General features: G+C 49.3%; 1 protein-coding gene across 1 annotated transcript; it reads right to left on the bottom strand.

Moving 5' to 3' along the window:
• Positions 1-203: 203 nt before the first annotated feature.
• LOC136459995 (dehydration-responsive element-binding protein 1F-like) lies at positions 204-1,517 on the bottom strand. The gene has a single exon (XM_066459844.1). The coding sequence runs from the start codon at positions 1,435-1,437 to the stop codon at positions 679-681; it is 759 nt and encodes a 252-aa protein (XP_066315941.1). The 5' UTR covers positions 1,438-1,517; the 3' UTR covers positions 204-678.
• Positions 1,518-18,399: the final 16,882 nt, after the last annotated feature.

Genomic DNA, 18,399 nt, shown 5'->3' with positions numbered 1-18,399 from the left:
AGGGTCGTACGACGCTTGGCTTAGTTGACAACGTAAGTATATGTTGTTTTAGACATCTTTTGTTGTGGAGCTCCGAAAGTGGGCATCAATGAAATTGACCACAAACAAGTCTGTTATTTTTTAACTACTATATATACTACACTTTGAAAGAAAGAAAGAAAAAACTACTGTACTTTAAGGTTGGGGGAGAATATAATATCCTAATCACCAAACAGGGCCTGATTTTTTTTAAAAAAAAAAGAGAGACCGATTCGCAATGGAAAGCACGCGTTTATTTCGGTGGTAGATGTTTTTAGATTAAGGCCGTTTGGCAGGGCTTTTTCACCGGCTTCAGGAGCCGTTTGGAGCCGTTTTCTACCAAACGGGGTAAAGTAAAATAGCTTCACTTGTGAAGCCCCTAAAAACATGCTCTCACAGTGATTTGGGGTGGGATGGAGCCAAAAAAAAGTGGTTTCTCCTGGCTCCTCCTCCAGACTCCTAAAAACATGCTCTCAAAGGGAAGCCATTTTATCAAACGGTTTACCAAAACCGCTTCAGCTCCACCGGTGAAACTGTTCGTGGAGCGGAAACTAAAAAAAATGGCTTCACTAGTGAAGTGAAGCCCTGTCAAACGGGACCTAAACACATCCGTACGTTTAATTTGCGTGGCAGTATAACGATGGTCATCACATCACATCATCAGTCCACCATCCAGAGCGTGCAGTCCACGTGGCTATGGTCGTCGTCGTCGTCGTCAAGGGCGCCCCAGTGGAGCCCCCGCCCCATGGCCGGCGGCGTGAGCAGCATCCCTCTGGCCATGTCGTCGATAAGCCCGGGCATGTCAAAGATGGCGTCCTCGTCCAGGAAGCCGTAGCAGCAGGCCGCCGTGCTATCTCCTCCTCCGGCTGGGGCTCCTCGGGTCCCCGTACTGGTCGTCCAGCAGCATGCAGAAGAAGCCTCCGGCGGCGGCAGCAAGAGCGGCGTCGGCGGCGTGGTGATCGTCCGGCGGCCGTGCTGCAGCAGGAGGCCGGAGGCGGAAGAAGAAGAAGAGGAAGGGCGGTAGAGCTCGGCGGCCTGCGCGGCGGCGCATCGTATGTCCTCGGGCGCGGCGGTGCGCGCTCGCGGGAGCGCGTGCGCGGAGTCCGGGAAGTTGAGGTCGGCGGCGGCGGCGCCGCGGAGGGCGATGGCGGCGACGTCGTGCGCGCGCGCGGCCATCTCCGGGGTCGGGTAGGTGCCGAGCCAGATGCGCGCCTGCGCCTGCGGCTCCCGCACCTCGCACACCCACCGGGTGCCCCCGCCGCGCGCGCGCACGCCGCGGTACACGGGGTGCCGCGTCTCCCGGAACTTCTTGCGTCCCGCACGCCGCTTCGGGGGCAGGCGGTGGAGGTGGTGGTCGGCGGGAGACGCCGGCGGCGAGGACGAGGATGATGAGGCGGACGAGGAGTCGGCGGCGTCCATGGCACGGCCGGCGGCGGAGTACTGGCACTGGCAGTGGCTCACTGGCTGGCTGGCTGGTTGGGTGTGAGGCTGGAATGGAAAATGGAATGGAAGGGGGCGGCAGCGGCACCTGGGGAGCTGGGTATAAATAGGTGTGGGGGCTTACTGTATAATTAGTTAATTACTCTAATTAACTGGTCTCATCTGATGGGGACCCGTCGACTTGGCCATCGAAGCCAACACGGCTTGTTGGGTTCGGGTTGTGGGTCTGGGTGATTTGATGGGTGTGAACTGTGGACAGCGGCTCGGGCAGGGAAGGGACCCGCTACGCCTTTTTCCTCACGTGGGGAATGTGCAAGTCTGGAAATGGAACACGTGCGCGCCTGCCTCCCGCTTTTCTCACCGTCACCCAGGCCAGGAGATGCAGGCTTATTATACAAAGTGCTGTGCTGCCTTACCGTATCTTTCTTACCTTTATTTACCTTGCCGGTGTGACAAACAAGCTCCGCAGGTCGGTGCCTCTGCAGTTTAATGAATCACACACGCTAGTACAGTGCCCGTGCTAACGTCACGGCTTCATTTAGGGATGCACATGAATCTCAATAAAATGCTAAAAAAATCGAGAGATCATTACGCTTGTTCCTAATGCAGTTGAATGCAAAAACTATCTAAATAGGCAACATGCATATCTTCATAGTTTAATTAGCCGAATGTTACAGATAAAGATCTAATGAAATAAATCCAATATTGATCTGTAAAATTCAAGATATATCAAGTATATGATCTCATCATTAAATGGCCAATAACAAGACTTATAATACAACAAAATGAATAGAGTAGCACGGTGGTCGATTCTTTCAGTTGTCACAGGTTCAGCTCCTTCACCTGCTGCCAAAATACAAAGTGTTTGCCACTGAACATCAGCTCAAAAAAACATCTTATTGTCTATCAATTTACCGTTTCTCTGATGGTGCAGGATAAAAGTTAGAGAAGCTTTCACTGATGAAACCGCTGAAGAAAGCTTCAGAATACAAACAAATGAAATTTCATAGAGCCATTTTATGATCCTAACAGTGTTTCAGTAATTTAAAAGTTGCACACTGCCCACAGTTCTCGTAATTTTGTATTGTGATGAAACAGAAAGAATAAAGATGATCACACCCCCATGTCATGTGTCCACGCAAATCAGTATTTGCCAAATGTGACAAGAATACAAGAGCACAGAATGTACTCGACATAATATAAACTTATAAAGTATCTGCCGAATGCGACCAGAATACAGACCTTAGCTTGTTCTAGTGATTCATGTCCTTCCATTGCTTCCGGCATTGATGTATGGCTTCTGCTATGCTGGACTTTCGGTCCTCTCTATTTTTCCAGAGTTCAGATACCACGTAGCTGCCGCTAGCATTGTACTCATTGATCTAAAGCATTAGCTACGGCCTTGTACACCTCGCCTCGCCAAGTTGTTCCTTTAAGCCCACCAGCATCTCATCCTTGTCATCGATGATTAGCTGAAACATAACACATCCGGCGATATTAAAGCATAAGGAACTGTGGGAAATACAATTTAGACCCTAATGTTTATAACCAAGAACTCATCCATAGTCAGGTACAAACTTGACAACAAACTGCCACACCTATCTGCTGACACAATTAAATAAGAGCTTTTTTTTTGTTTCTCATTCCCAAATGTCAAACAAATTTCCATGCACCAACCAAATGCAAGATAGAAAACAGAATTGAACAATCCATGTTCGTTTCAGACTCCAGATTGGATCATATTGAAATTCTCATCTTTCCAAAACTCCTAATAACACATTAACAGAAACAAAGTATTGAAATAAGCTCTAACTATGCATTGTTCTAGGAATCTACATCGGGACCTATGCATATGTAAAGAATAGAGACCCCTTCCATCAAAAGGAAAAAAATCTTGTTTATGCATGGATGTGCCGCCATGCTGGTATTGCAACATTTTGTTTACTGTGAATGAAACACTTTAAAAAAAATTATACCAAATTTACCACATTACAAACTGTAAATGCTTCCCCAGGCTGAAACCCCAAAACAGCGGCAGGGCAGACCCTGGAGTCAGCACAAGCAACCACCATGAACTGCACACAAGAACAGAAAACCAAAAGTAATCCCATAAGGCTCATAATGCCAATATTAAAATGATTTGCTATCGAAGTCATTCTCATGTACCTTTGGTGTTTGCTGCTGAGCAAGACTTTGGTAATTTGAAAAATTCTCCCTGTCCGTAGTTCCAGATGTAGCAATGTCAACAAATAAAAAAACAACTATGAAATATTAAGGTGAATGATATGTTTTGTACATCATGATCCACTTACACATAGTTTCTCTGTTTGAAGTCCATGAATCTTGCTTTCAAATCCATGAATGGATCGTGTTCTGCACCTACCTCATCTATTGTATCATGTTGAAAATCTAGAAGTTGTCAGGTCAAGCCAGTGTGATCTCTCAAGGCCATTGTGACTCTCTCCTGTAGAAGAAAATCTTATTAAATTATATTCTACCCAAATATATTAAGAACTGGGTGGACTGGAGGCCACAGGACAACAAATTACTAACAAAGATAAGCATGTTGACTAAACCAAACATCCTACAGGAGCAAATTTCACAGCAAATTGAGAGGCGAGGATCCGGGGGGGCGACCTGGGTCATGGCCGCTGCGGCACCAGACTAGTACTGCTGTTTCTGTTTGCAGCGCCTACTGCATCAGGAGTGCCTAATGCTGCTGTCGGAGCCTCTGCTGCTGCTTGTGGTGGCTGCCCCCGGCGCCGTTCATCTCCTCTGGCGCGAGGACAGATGGATCTTACCTGTGTAAGAAATGAAATTCAAATCTTAAAGAAATCAAGAATCGCAATCTTTGGTTACCCCCGACGGGATCCCATCAGCGATCTACCAGAATGTGCACCGGAACAATCGAATCAAATCAGCAATGAACCAAGCAAAAAAAAAAGATTTACCTATATCAGAGCGGATAGTCTGATATCTAAGCGGCACAAGATGAACATAAAAAATCTATATCTTTTATTAATCAGCATTCCAACTGTCAATAAATCAATCTTGCACTCATATTCTAATTGGGCAAAACAATGTAGACTCAGAACATAAGCATTTACCAGGGGCATTGCACACACAGAGAGGATAATTCTTTATATATCTAGGAAAAAAAAGTAAAAAGAAGATCGATTGTATTTGCAAAAAAAGAAGGATCACCTCTAAACCAAAAAGCAGTATCTTTGACACGTATGCCTCCTCACCTCTGTATTTGGAGAGTCGGAGCTAGAAGGTGACCCACACAGTGCGGTTGACAGAGCTGCTGTCGGTACAGAAAGTGACCAACTAGTGAATATTTGTAGTTTTGCTGTACGTTGTGATCGGAGGTGGCCTAGCACTCAATGACACAGGATATATACTGGTTCAGGCAACGTACCCTACGTCCAGTGTGGGTCGGTCGGTGACTTTATTCCCGAGCCTAGGTGCTCGAAGTCTGTAGTGGGGTTACAAACGAGAAGCAGAAAGATGGGGTGTACGAGAGACCCGGTCGGGTCCGACCGGAGGGGCCGAGAGCGACCGGAGCTCCGCTATGAACTAGGAGTCTAAGCGTGTGTTTGAGGGGTTGTGAGCTATCGGTCTAGTCAATCTGAACTCGAAGAAGTCGACCTCCTTCATTGGAGGGAGCGCATCCCCTTTTATAGATAAAGGGGACTGTAACAACCAAAAAATCCATACACCAAAAATCCCAACTACAAAATTTTTCTTTCTTTAAAACCCTTGAGTGATGATGTGGCATGTAGGAAAACCCCTAATCTTGCACTAACTAAACCTATATGACTGGCATGAGTATCTCACCTCATCATCTAGAATTTATTTTACCACATAGCATACATCAAGTTGCATTATATTCAACATGGTGATTTGGATTTTATTTGATTTATGTGTTGATTAAATAAAAGCTAACAAATATGTGTTTATAAATAAATGAACTAATATGGAATTAATATCCCAATAAATACTTTGACCAATGTTTATCACCATGGAACATTTTATCAGAGGAGAAGTAGGCCACTTTGATTTATATACAGGAGAGAAGTGTAACATAATACTAAAGGTAAGAAGAGGGAGGCAGCAGCTCAGCCCAGCCTGCCTCGACCGGCCCAGCCAGCCAGCCCAGCATCACCGCCCGTACGTGCACGCCACTGACGAGCCGGACCCGCCCGTCAGCCGTCACGCACCGCACGCCGCCGCATCAGGACAAGATGACAGATGGGCCCCCTCTGTCAGCCGCCCAGCTACAGGATCATCTTCTTCCCCACGCCAGCCTCATCTCTCGACCGAGCCCCGACCAAAGCAGCAGACGCGGGCCTAGGTTCACGCACATCGCATGACCCTGTCCCCCACCTTAGCGCCGCGCCCACGCAACCGCCCCCGCGCACGAGAGCCGTCCGATGTGCTCGGCACATCACCAACCGTTCCGTCATCCGCCATGGGAGCTTAGAGCTCCAGCTATAAAAGCCATGGCCCTCGGTTGCCCTAGCGTTCGCCCCATCGCCCCACCGCCACTTGGTGGCCAACCACTTCACCGAGCCAGAGAAAGGAGAGAAAGAAGGAAGGGAGAGGGAGGAGGAAGAAGGAGTCTCCGTCGGAGCACCTTCGAAGCCGCCGGAGCAGGAGACGACGCCGACATCTTCATCACCGTTGCGGGTCGGCACTGCACTGCATCGCCTCTACACGGCCACGACCCTCCACTGCACCGCCATCCTATCTCCCACGACACCTACGGTGAGCGCCCGATTTTCCCCTGCTCGCCGCCGGACTCTGCTATTCCGGCCATGGCGCTCCACATCGTGAGCGCGTAGGCCAAGGCCACCTCCGGCCTCTGGATACACAAGCACAGCATCCATAACCACACCGTAGACCCCTCCTAGCCCCATGGACGCTGTGGCCGAGCACACGCACGCCGCCACCATGGCGCAGCCACCACCGGCTCACCTGACCACCTCGCTAGACTGGAACGTAGCCGTAGAGCAGCACCGTGATGACCGGAAGATAGCCGCGTAGACCAAGTCGATGATAGTCAGCCACAGCCCCCTTGGCCACGAGCAGAGACTACATGTAGAGACCGTCTGTAGAGACCACATGTAGAGACCCCATGCAGAGACCACATGTAGAGACCCTATGTAGAGACCACATGTAGAGACCGTCTGTAGAGACCACATGTAGAGACCTCATGCAGAGACCACATGTAGAGACCCTATGTAGAGACCACATGTAAAGACCGTCTGTAGAGACCACATGTAGAGACCGTATGTAGAGACCCCATGCAGAGACCACATGTAGAGACCCTATGTAGAGACCACATGTTGAGACCGTATGTAGAGACCACGTGTAGAGACCCTATGTAGAGACCACATGTAGAGACCGTATGTAGAGACCCCATGTAGAGACCCTATGTAGAGACCACATGTAGAGACTGTCTGTAGAGACCACATGTAGAGACTACATGTAGAGACCGTATGAAGAGACCCTATGTAGAGACCACATGTAGAGACTGTCTGTAGAGACCATATGTAGAGACCACATGTAGAGACTACATGAAGAGACCCTATGTAGAGACCACATGTAGAGACCGTATGTAGAGACCCTATGTAGAGACCACATGCAGAGACCGCCGTGACTCCGTCTCGCTCGCCGAGACCACATGCAGAGACCACATGTAGAGACCCTATGTAGAGACCACATGAAGAGACCACATGTAGAGACCCATGCAGAGACCACATGCAGAGACCACTGAGACTCCATCTCGCTCGCCGAGACCACATGCCGAGGCCACTGAGACTCCGTCTCGCTCACCGAGACCACATGCCGAGGCCACTGGGACCCCGTCTCGCTCGCTGGGACCGCATGCAGAGACCACCGTGACTCCGTCTCGCTCGCTGAGGCCACATGCCGAGGCCACTGAGACTCCGTCTCGATCGCCGAGACCACCTGCCGAGGCCACTGAGACCCCGTCTCGCTCGCCGAGACCACAAGCCGAGACCACCGAGACTCCGTCTCGCTTGCCGAGACCACCGAGACCACCAAGGCTTCGTTTTCCGAGACCACCGTGGACCAGTCACAGTGTGACACGTGTCAGCCCAGGATTAATTTAGCCTTTTCCATTTTCAGAAATGATTTAAACTTCAGAAATTCATAACAAATTCATACGACCTCAGAAAAATATGAAACCAGGACCAAAATTCATCTAAAATCGAGCTCTATGCAATGAACCCATGTTTGAGTGCATTTGACTGTTTTGAATTTTCATTGCTTCTTTGTGCTATTCTATAGACGTCGCTAACGCGACTATAATACGATTGTTGCAGACTCGGAGGAGAACCTGACGGACGAGGATCGTGAGTACCGTGAGGAGTACGGAGACGACTACACCGAAGGTGCCACATCCCACCCAATTTCGTAGCACCTATTACGCATGGCTAAAATAGAAATGCTAGTGCTTTACTTCATTGTTATAATCACACTATGATAGGACTTGCATGGTAGTATGCTTTCTTGATGGCCTTTACTTTGACGCAACCTTACCCCTGCTCACCCTGCTGTTAGGCTAGTCACACGCTTGCTAAAATATTTCATTGCTTATTACTTCTACTACGCTTGCACTACATTAATGCGTGGTGGAAAACTGGTGTTTTCTGGACTATGGGGAGAGTGCTGCGTATGTGACTTGGGTGCGTGGAGGGTGAGGGTTGTGTCGACCAAGTTGGAATATACGACGAGCCTGGGGGCAAGTCTTGCTGTGGGGTGCTACCTGGGCACCCCTGGAATGGATACCTGTGGTGGGTAAATGGAATATGAGGTGGCCCTGGGTGTGAACCTATGATGGATGGAGCATAGGGCGGAGGTGCTGTGGTGGCACGGTAAATGGAAACCCTGTTGAAGACATTCTGGCTTGGTCATCCCTAAGGACTTACTAGTACTCAGATTCACCGGGAAGCCTTACGTACCACTCGCCCTATATGGTGCGGGACGGCCGGACTACTTGGTAGGATATTGCCACTACTGCTAGGTTGATAGCGGACAGTGCAAGGGAGGTACGGGGTGCGGTGGATTTCCCCCACACCCTTCCGAGACTTCATGGAGACCTTGTGGACCCGGCTCATGACTCACAGTTTCAGCCACCCCAGACCAGACTTGGGGTGTACCAGGGCTGAATGGTAGAGTGGCATTATCCTAGGCTAGCAAGCGGCCGGAATCAGCCCAGTTGACGACGGTCAGCAAGGAAGGCGGATCTTGTGGTTATGTAAAACCTCTGCAGAGTGTATGGTTGATTGATCGATACATGTGCCGACTTGTCGGTTATGGACCTTTCCTGGGTTTCGCTTAAACTAGATATGAGATGAGTCCTTCTCTTCTTCCCCCAGGGAGTGAGTGTTCGGTCGTAGCCAGGGGTTACGGGCCTTGAGACAGTGCCGAGAGGGAGTTGGCCTGTCGACTGAGCGATGGTATGGGTGTGGTATGGTGAAGGTGTGGAGATGGTGGTATATCGGTCCCAGGATCGAAACCTGGCTTTGGAATGGGAATGGGGTGGAATGGGTGTGGTAATGGTGTTAAAACCTGACTATGCTGTTACATACTTGATACGCTAATACATAGGAAACCCCAGCCTTATAGGTTTCTTTTGAATATATCCGACTTGCATCCAATTACCACAAAGCAATGCTCATAGGGTTGGGAGTGGCCAGTACAAATCATACTGATAAATTTTGGCATACAGGTTCTGCTGAGGAGTATAGCTCCGAGGAGTTTGACGGTTGAGGGATTCGTTCCTACGCTCGAGTTTGGCGATCTTATCTTCAAGCTGTTCTGAATGAATGCTATTTTTGATTCTGCCAATGCGGCGATGTAATAATTTATGTAATTCCGCACTATTTGTACTCTGATATTAGCGATGTATGGATGTGATCATCGACTAGAATTTGGGTAATATGATCTACCACGGTCTTATTACACTTCAACTCTGTGGATTTCCCATCGTGGAAATTGGGGTTGTTTCAGTTGGTATCAGAGCCATACTTGACCTTAGGACGAAACCCTTAGAAATGGACGATAGAAATAGGACGTGGACAGCCCTTCTTTCGGTTATATACCGACCCTGCATTTACTTTTATGCAAGGCTTATCTATTAATGACCTGCTAACACCTGTTCCTTGAAACATGCAGATGGCAACGAACGTTGACTGGCCGCCTCTAGGACCGCTACCTCTGGACCACGCCAAGCTTACCTTCGACCTACGTGAGCTCGGGGGTTTTGCACAGACCCTCTGCCGAGTACTCGTCATGTTAGGAGTCCCCAACGAGCTTGTCAAGGTCACCTGCACTGGGAAGCCAGCTCAGGATGGAGGAATCGAAGGACCGGTTGTCACCTCAGTCGAGTTTCCAGCTAGCGCTACCTTACCTTCTGTCCCAGCTTTCACCGAGTTGACTATAGAGGACACAGTCGAGGAAGGACTACAGGCTATCTCACACAAGGCACTTCGCAGAGTGATGAGAGACCACTACGAGCACCTGAAGACGACAGAGTTCCGTCTACTTCCCCAGGCCCTCGACCTTAGCCTTACCCCTAGTGAGCAGAGTTTTGCAGCCGGTAGAGTTATCTTTGCAGAGGAGGACCGATGCCTTCGCATCTCAGCTATCCACCTACTAGAGCAGGATAGGTACGTGACCCAGCTTGAGCAGAAGAGACGTCAGCACCAGGCCCTTCTGTGGGAGTACCAGGAGCGAGACTTGCAGGGAGCACAAGAGCGAGCTAGTTTGCTTGAGACAGTTGCCCAGCTACAAGACAAGCTCAACCATCGTGAAGAAGTCCACAGAGCCGAGGTCGCTGACTTACAGGACAAAGCAGCCGACCTAGGCAACAGCAACTGCTACCTCGATAGCAAGGTCTTGGAGTTGCAGAGAGAGTTGGACGACAAGAAGGCTGAGATCAACCGTAGAGGAGAAAGAGAGAGGTCCAAGGGGATTGATATGCTGAAAATCCATTCCAAGAACAAGACCATGACTCAGGAGTTAGAGGAGTTCAGGAAGAAGGCCGTTCGCAACCAGGGTCACCTAATCGAGGCACTCAGGCAGAACGAGTACCTACAGGACAAGTGTGAGAGGACTTGGCAGGCTTGGCAGAAGTCTGACAGGAAGCGCCTCAGGGAGATGAAGGGTATGTGGGATCAGCTACCCAAGGAGATTCGCAGCAAGACGAAGCCTAGGATAGAGGAGTTTGAGTTAGCCCCGACTCGCCTCAACCTAGACGCCTACCCTACCCTACCAGGAGCCAAGCCTACTGAGGAGCTCGCCGAGGCCTTGAAGTATGTGTCCCGACTTCACAAGTCTGACGAGGAGATCGAGATCGAGAACAGTCGTATCCCAGCTGCGGTATACGAGTTAGAGTAGATGATCCTGCATGGTCATGAGCCATGTTAGTAGCTTCCGTAAGTTGTACCCCATGATGTACCCCTTATGAGATGTATTATGAGATGCTATGCGTAGTACGATTCTCGCACGTCTTCAAGTGTAGCTACTGGAGATGGTGCTATGTAATAAAACCCATGTAATGAATGTTTTGGATCTTATTGCATCTTATGGATCTTATTGCTTCTTTGTAATGAGTGTTGGATAGTGAAAATGTTTTTCTTTAAATTGTCAAAAATCATGTAATCATATTGAATTATAAGCACTTTTGGCACAAGCACTAAATTCTCTATGATCCGCGTTGCAGATGCCGAATCGCCGATCCAATCGCCTAATGAACCGTGGACGTGCGCCCACCCCTGAACCAGTTGAACCAAATGGGGAGCGTGGTGGCAACAACCGTGGCCGTGGCCGTGGAGGGATACCCTTCCACCTGGAGAATACTCCGCCGCCTGAGGAGAACATTCCTCCACCACCACCACCGAACCTGGCGGAAGTGATGGCACAACAGACCCAGCTTCTTGCAGCTCTTGTTGAAGGAGCAAACCGTCGCCAGGGAGGACAGCAGAATGACTTCCAAAGGAAGCTAGAAGGATTCCTGAAGCTAAGGCCACCTTCCTATGATGGCACCGATCCTGACCCACTGGTAGCCGATGACTGGCTCAAGGAAATGGAGAAGAAGCTTGACCTCACTACTTTCATGGATGATGAGTGTGTTGGAGCTGCCACACACCAGCTCACAGGTGCAGCACGCGCCTGGTGGGACAGTTTCAGTGATTCCCATGAGGACCCTACCAATATCTCGTGGGATGAGTTCGCCGAAGCATTCACTGAGTACCACATTCCCAAGGGTATCATGGAGGCCAAAGCTGAGGAGTTCCGCAACATCAAGATGGGAAAGGACAGGGTGACTGAGTACACTACTCGTTTCACCAATCTTCTTCGCTATGCCCCTCCCTATGTTGTGAACTCTGAGAAGGAGAAGCTGTACTACTACCGCAAGGGACTTAACCCGCACATCAAGCTGAAGTTTGGCGGTATTGAGAGCAACACATTGCGTGCTCTGGTGGATCGCTGCATCTAGATTGAGAAGGACCGTGCTGAAGCTGGAGAAGAGTACAGGGAGAGGAAGCGTAAGCCTGAGGAGTCTCTCCGTGGTCGTGATCGCAAGAGGTTCCGCAGAGATGCACCATCCAGGGAACGCTCTCGCCATAACAGGGATGACAACCCTGGATCAAGTAGGGGAAGTGGAGGCTACACCGCCAAATACTCCCGCCCTGCTCAGGATCGTTACACCCGGGATCGTTATGCCCAAGACCGCAACACTCAGGATCGTTCCAACTGTCCCCGCTCAGCAAATGAACGCCCAGCACAGAACCGCTTTGCACCAAGCACTGGAAACTGGAAGGCACCCGCGTCAACCTCTACAGGCGGTGCGCCTTTCACCTGCTTTGCTTGTGGCCAACCGGGTCACAAAGCCGCTGAGTGCCCTCAAAACTTAGCTGCTCAGAAGTCTCAGTTCAAGGGATCTGCTACTCGTGGACGTCTCAACCATCTAGACGCCGAGGAAGCACAGACTGCCCCTGACGTGGTGTACGGTATGTTTTTAGTTAATGGCAATACTGCATCAGTTCTATTTGACTCTAGAGCAACTTGTTCATACATATCATCCAAGTTTGCACGAGAACATGACCTACCTGTAAACCCACGTGGAAAGCCTATCATCACCAGCTCACCCTTAGGAGACCTAAAGTGCACCCACATATGTAAGGGAGTGAGTCTTACCATAGAGGGCCTTACCTTTGAAGCTGACCTAACCCTGTTACCTTCCACTAACCTAGATGTCATCTTAGGCATGGATTGGTTAACCATTCACCGAGGTATCATATCATGCTCACCTAGATACGTCCAAGTGACCCATCCATCAGGCCAAGTTGTTAGATGTGAACCCCAGTCTAGAAAATCCACCTCTATCCTATGTGCCCTGAAAGCAAGTTTAGAATCTCAAAAAGAGGAGAAGACAGTTCATGATGTGCCTGTGGTCAGAGACTATCCCGATGTATTCCCTGAAGAATTACCGGTATGCCACCAGACCATGATGTAGAGTTCATCATTGATCTATTGCCGGGAACAGGACCCATTGCCAAAAGACCTTATCGCATGTCAGTTAATGAACTGGCCGAGCTCAAGAAACAACTTGATGAGCTCATCTCGAAGGGATATATCAGACCCAGTGCTTCACCCTGGGGATCCCCTGTTCTGTTTGTCAGGAAGAAAGATGGCTCAATGAGAATGTGCATTGACTACCGAAACTTGAACGCAGTTACCATCAAGAACAAGTACCCCCTACCAAGGATTGATGATCTGCTTGATCAGCTTCGAGGTGCCAAGTATTTCTCCAAGATTGATCTCAGATCTGGATATCATCAGATGAAGATTCGGGAGAGTGACATACCGAAGACAGCTTTTGTGACTAGGTATGGTCAGTATGAGTTCACCGTGGTGTCCTTTGGACTCACGAATGCTCCCGCATACTTCATGAACATGATGAATAAAGTTTTCATGGATGAACTGGATAAGTTCGTGGTGGTATTCATTAATGACATCCTTGTCTACTCAACCACCGTTGAAGAACATGAACATCATCTAAGAACTATACTTGAGAAACTAGCACAACATCAGCTCTACGCAAAGTTCAGCAAATGTGAGTTTTGGCTACAGGAAGTTGCCTTCCTAGGCCATGTACTATCAGCTAAAGGTGTAGCTGTTGACCCAGCCAATATTGAAGCTGTGAAAGAATGGAATCAACCTTGTAATGTGACAGAAATCAGGAGTTTCTTGGGATTGGCTGGATATTACCGCCGATTCATCGAGAACTTTTCAAAGATAGCCCGTCCAATGACCAACCTTCTGAAGAAGACCAAGGAGTTTGAATGGATGCCCAAGTGCGAGCAAAGCTTCCAGGAATTGAAACTGAAGCTTACCACAACTCCTGTGCTAGCATTGCCTGATATCAGCAAAGATTTCGTGGTCTATTGTGATGCATCCCGTCAAGGACTTGGCGGAGTATTGATGCAAGATGGAAATGTGATAGCTTATGCTTCTCGACAGTTGAAAGAACACGAGAACCGTTACCCTACTCATGATCTTGAGTTAGCAGCAGTTGTGCATGCTTTGAAGATTTGGAGGCACTACTTGATAGGCAACAAGTGTGACATCTACACCGATCACAAGAGCTTGAAGTACTTTTTCACTCAAGAAGATTTGAATATGAGGCAACGCCGATGGCTTGAGTTGATCAAGGACTATGACCTAGAAATTCACTATCATCCAGGAAAAGCTAATGTAGTCGCAGATGCTCTTAGCCGCAAGAGTTACTGTCACACCTTGATCGCTGAATTAGTACCACCTGAGCTCAAGGAAGAGATTGATGATTTCCAACTTGAGATACTACCGCATGGCTTGTTGAATGAGCTCCGCATACAGTATGATCTCACAGATCGCATCCGTCAAGCTCAGAAAAGCTGTGAAGAGATTGAGTATCTCCGTGGTCTGATGAAACTAGGCTACAAGACCAACCACCAAGAAGATGAACAAGGAACCATCTGGTTCAAAAACAGAATCTGTGTTCCATATGACCCAGTACTACAAGAGGAAATTCTGTCGGAAGCTCATGATTCCAAATACTGTATTCACCCTGGAGGTTCAAAGATGTACCAAGACCTGAAGAAACACTTCTGGTGGAAAGGCATGAAGACAGACATTGCAGGACATGTGGCATGCTGTGACACCTGCAACAGAGTCAAGGCTGAACATCAAAGGCTTGCAGGATTGCTAAAGCCTCTTGACGTTCCCGAGTGGAAATGGGAGAGCATATCCATGGATTTCATAGTTGGATTGCCCCGTTCACAGAAAGGCAATGATTCCATCTGGGTGATTGTTGATCGCTTAACCAAAGTTGCTCACTTTGTACCAGTTAAGACCAAGACCAATGCCGAAAAACTAGCAGATCTATATGTTGAGCATATCCTTAGATTGCATGGAGCCCCCTCTAGTATTATATCTGATCGTGGCCCTCAGTTTGTGTCTCGATTTTGGGAAACTCTGCACAAGTCCATTGGAACCAAACTTGATTTCAGTACCGCTTATCACCCACAGACAGATGGACAGACTGAACGAGTAAATCAGATCTTAGAAGACATGCTTCGCGCTAGTGTACTGAATTATGGCTCTGATTGGGAGAAATGCTTACCCTATGCAGAGTTCTCTTACAACAATAGCTACCAAGCCAGCATCAAGATGTCACCTTTTGAAGCTCTGTATGGCAGACCGTGTAAGACACCTTTGATGTGGTCCCAACCGGGAGAAAGGTCGTTCTTCGACTCCGCTAAGATTCAAGATGCCGAAGAAGGAATTGCCCAAGTAAGAGAGAATTTGAGAATTGCTCAAAGTCGATACAAGAGCTATGCTGACAAAAGAAGAAGAGAACTTGAGTACAGTGTGGGAGATTTCGTTTATCTCAAGGTATCCTCGCTATGTGGGAATGTCAGATTCCATGTGAAAGGAAAGCTTGCCCCTAGATTTGTTGGCCCATACAAGATTTGCAAAAGAATTGGAAAGCTAGCTTACAAGCTTGAGCTACCCGAGGAATTGGCAGGAGTACATCCCGTATTCCATGTCTCACAGCTACGCAAGTGTTTGAGAGTGCCTAATGAAGCAGTTCCAACTGATACACTTGACATGCAAGATACTCTTGAGTATAAAGAACATCCTATCAGAATTCTGGGCAGAGATACCAAAGAGACCCGAAGCAAGACTATTCCTATGTGCAAGATCCAATGGAGCAACCACACTGAGAGGGAAGCAACATGGGAGAAAGAGTCTGACCTTCGGCTATGTTATCCTTACCTCTTTGAAGAGTACGTTACACTTTAATCTCGAGGACGAGATTCTGTTAAGGGGGTAGGACTGTAACAACCCAAAAATCCATACACCAAAAATCCCAACTACAAAATTTTTCTTTCTTTAAAACCCTTGAGTGATGATGTGGCATGTAGGAAAACCCCTAATCTTGCACTAACTAAACCTATATGACTGGCACGAGTATCTCACCTCATCATCTAGAATTTATTTTACCACATAGCATACATCAAGTTGCATTATATTCAACATGGTGATTTGGATTTTATTTGATTTATGTGTTGATTAAATAAAAGCTAACAAATATGTGTTTATAAATAAATGAACTAATATGGAATTAATATCCCAATAAATACTTTGACCAATGTTTATCACCATGGAACATTTTATCAGAGGAGAAGTAGGCCACTTTGATTTATATACAGGAGAGAAGTGTAACATAATACTAAAGGTAAGAAGAGGGAGGCAGCAGCTCAGCCCAGCCTGCCTCGACCGGCCCAGCCAGCCAGCCCAGCATCACCGCCCGTACGTGCACGCCACTAACGAGCCGGACCCGCCCGTCAGCCGTCACGCACCGCACGCCGCCGCATCAGGACAAGATGACAGATGGGCCCCCTCTGTCAGCCGCCCAGCTACAGGATCATCTTCTTCCCCACGCCAGCCTCATCTCTCGACCGAGCCCCGACCAAAGTAGCAGACGCGGGCCCAGGTTCACGCACATCGCATGACCCTATCCCCCACCTTAGCGCCGCGCCCACGCAACCGCCCCCGAGCACGAGAGCCGTCCGATGCGCTCGGCACATCACCAACCGTTCCGTCATCCGCCATGGGAGCTTAGAGCTCCAGCTATAAAAGCCATGGCCCTCGGTTGCCCTAGCGTTCGCCCCATCGCCCCACTGCCACTTGGTGGCCAACCACTTCACCGAGCCAGAGAAAGGAGAGAAAGAAGGAAGGGAGAGGGAGGAGGAAGAAGGAGTCTCCGTCGGAGCACCTTCGAAGCCGCCGGAGCAGGAGACGACGCCGACATCTTCATCACCGTTGCGGGTCGGCACTGCACTGCATCGCCTCTACATGGCCATGACCCTCCACTGCACCGCCATCCTATCTCCCACGACACCTACGGTGAGCGCCCGATTTTCCCCTGCTCGCCGCCGGACTCTGCTATTCCGGCCATGGCGCTCCACATCGTGAGCGCGTAGGCCAAGGCCACCTCCGGCCTCTGGATACACAAGCACAGCATCCATAACCACACCGTAGACCCCTCCTAGCCCCATGGACGCTGTGGCCGAGCACACGCACGCCGCCACCATGGCGCAGCCACCACCGGCTCACCTGACCACCTCGCTAGACTGGAACGTAGCCGTAGAGCAGCACCGTGATGACCGGAAGATAGCCGCGTAGACCAAGTCGATGATAGTCAGCCACAGCCCCCTTGGCCACGAGCAGAGACTACATGTAGAGACCGTCTGTAGAGACCACATGTAGAGACCCCATGCAGAGACCACATGTAGAGACCCTATGTAGAGACCACATGTAGAGACCGTCTGTAGAGACCACATGTAGAGACCCCATGCAGAGACCACATGTAGAGACCCTATGTAGAGACCACATGTAAAGACCGTCTGTAGAGACCACATGTAGAGACCGTATGTAGAGACCCCATGCAAAGACCACATGTAGAGACCCTATGTAGAGACCACATGTTGAGACCGTATGTAGAGACCACGTGTAGAGACCCTATGTAGAGACCACATGTAGAGACCGTATGTAGAGACCCCATGTAGAGACCCTATGTAGAGACCACATGTAGAGACTGTCTGTAGAGACCATATGTAGAGACCACATGTAGAGACTACATGTAGAGACCGTATGAAGAGACCCTATGTAGAGACCACATGTAGAGACTGTCTGTAGAGACCATATGTAGAGACCACATGTAGAGACTACATGAAGAGACCCTATGTAGAGACCACATGTAGAGACCGTATGTAGAGACCCTATGTAGAGACCACATGCAGAGACCGCCGTGACTCCGTCTCGCTCGCCGAGACCACATGCAGAGACCACATGTAGAGACCCTATGTAGAGACCACATGAAGAGACCACATGTAGAGACCCATGCAGAGACCACATGCAGAGACCACTGAGACTCCATCTCGCTCGCCGAGACCACATGCCGAGGCCACTGGGACCCCGTCTCGCTCGCTGGGACCGCATGCAGAGACCACCGTGACTCCGTCTCGCTCGCTGAGGCCACATGCCGAGGCCACTGAGACTCCGTCTCGATCGCCGAGACCACCTGCCGAGGCCACTGAGACCCCGTCTCGCTCGCCGAGACCACAAGCCGAGACCACCGAGACTCCGTCTCGCTTGCCGAGACCACTGAGACCACCAAGGCTTCGTTTTCCGATACCACCGTGGACCAGTCACAGTGTGACACGTGTCAGCCCAGGATTAATTTAGCCTTTTCCATTATGGCTTGGTCATCCCTAAGGACTTACTAGTACTCAGATTCACCGGGAAGCCTTACGTACCACTCGCCCTATATGGTGTGGGACGGCCGGACTACTT

This window comes from Miscanthus floridulus, chromosome 6 (genome assembly GCF_019320115.1).
Source record: "Miscanthus floridulus cultivar M001 chromosome 6, ASM1932011v1, whole genome shotgun sequence".
NCBI classification, from domain to species: domain Eukaryota; kingdom Viridiplantae; phylum Streptophyta; class Magnoliopsida; order Poales; family Poaceae; genus Miscanthus; species Miscanthus floridulus.
Note: the sequence above shows the minus strand (reverse complement) of the source record. Positions and strands in the feature narration are given on the sequence as shown.

What these genes read in the sequence shown, in the direction of transcription:
- LOC136459995 (XM_066459844.1), bottom strand. Translation starts at nt 1,437, where the DNA reads ATGGACGCCGCCGACTCCTCGTCCGCCTCATCATCCTCGTCCTCGCCG.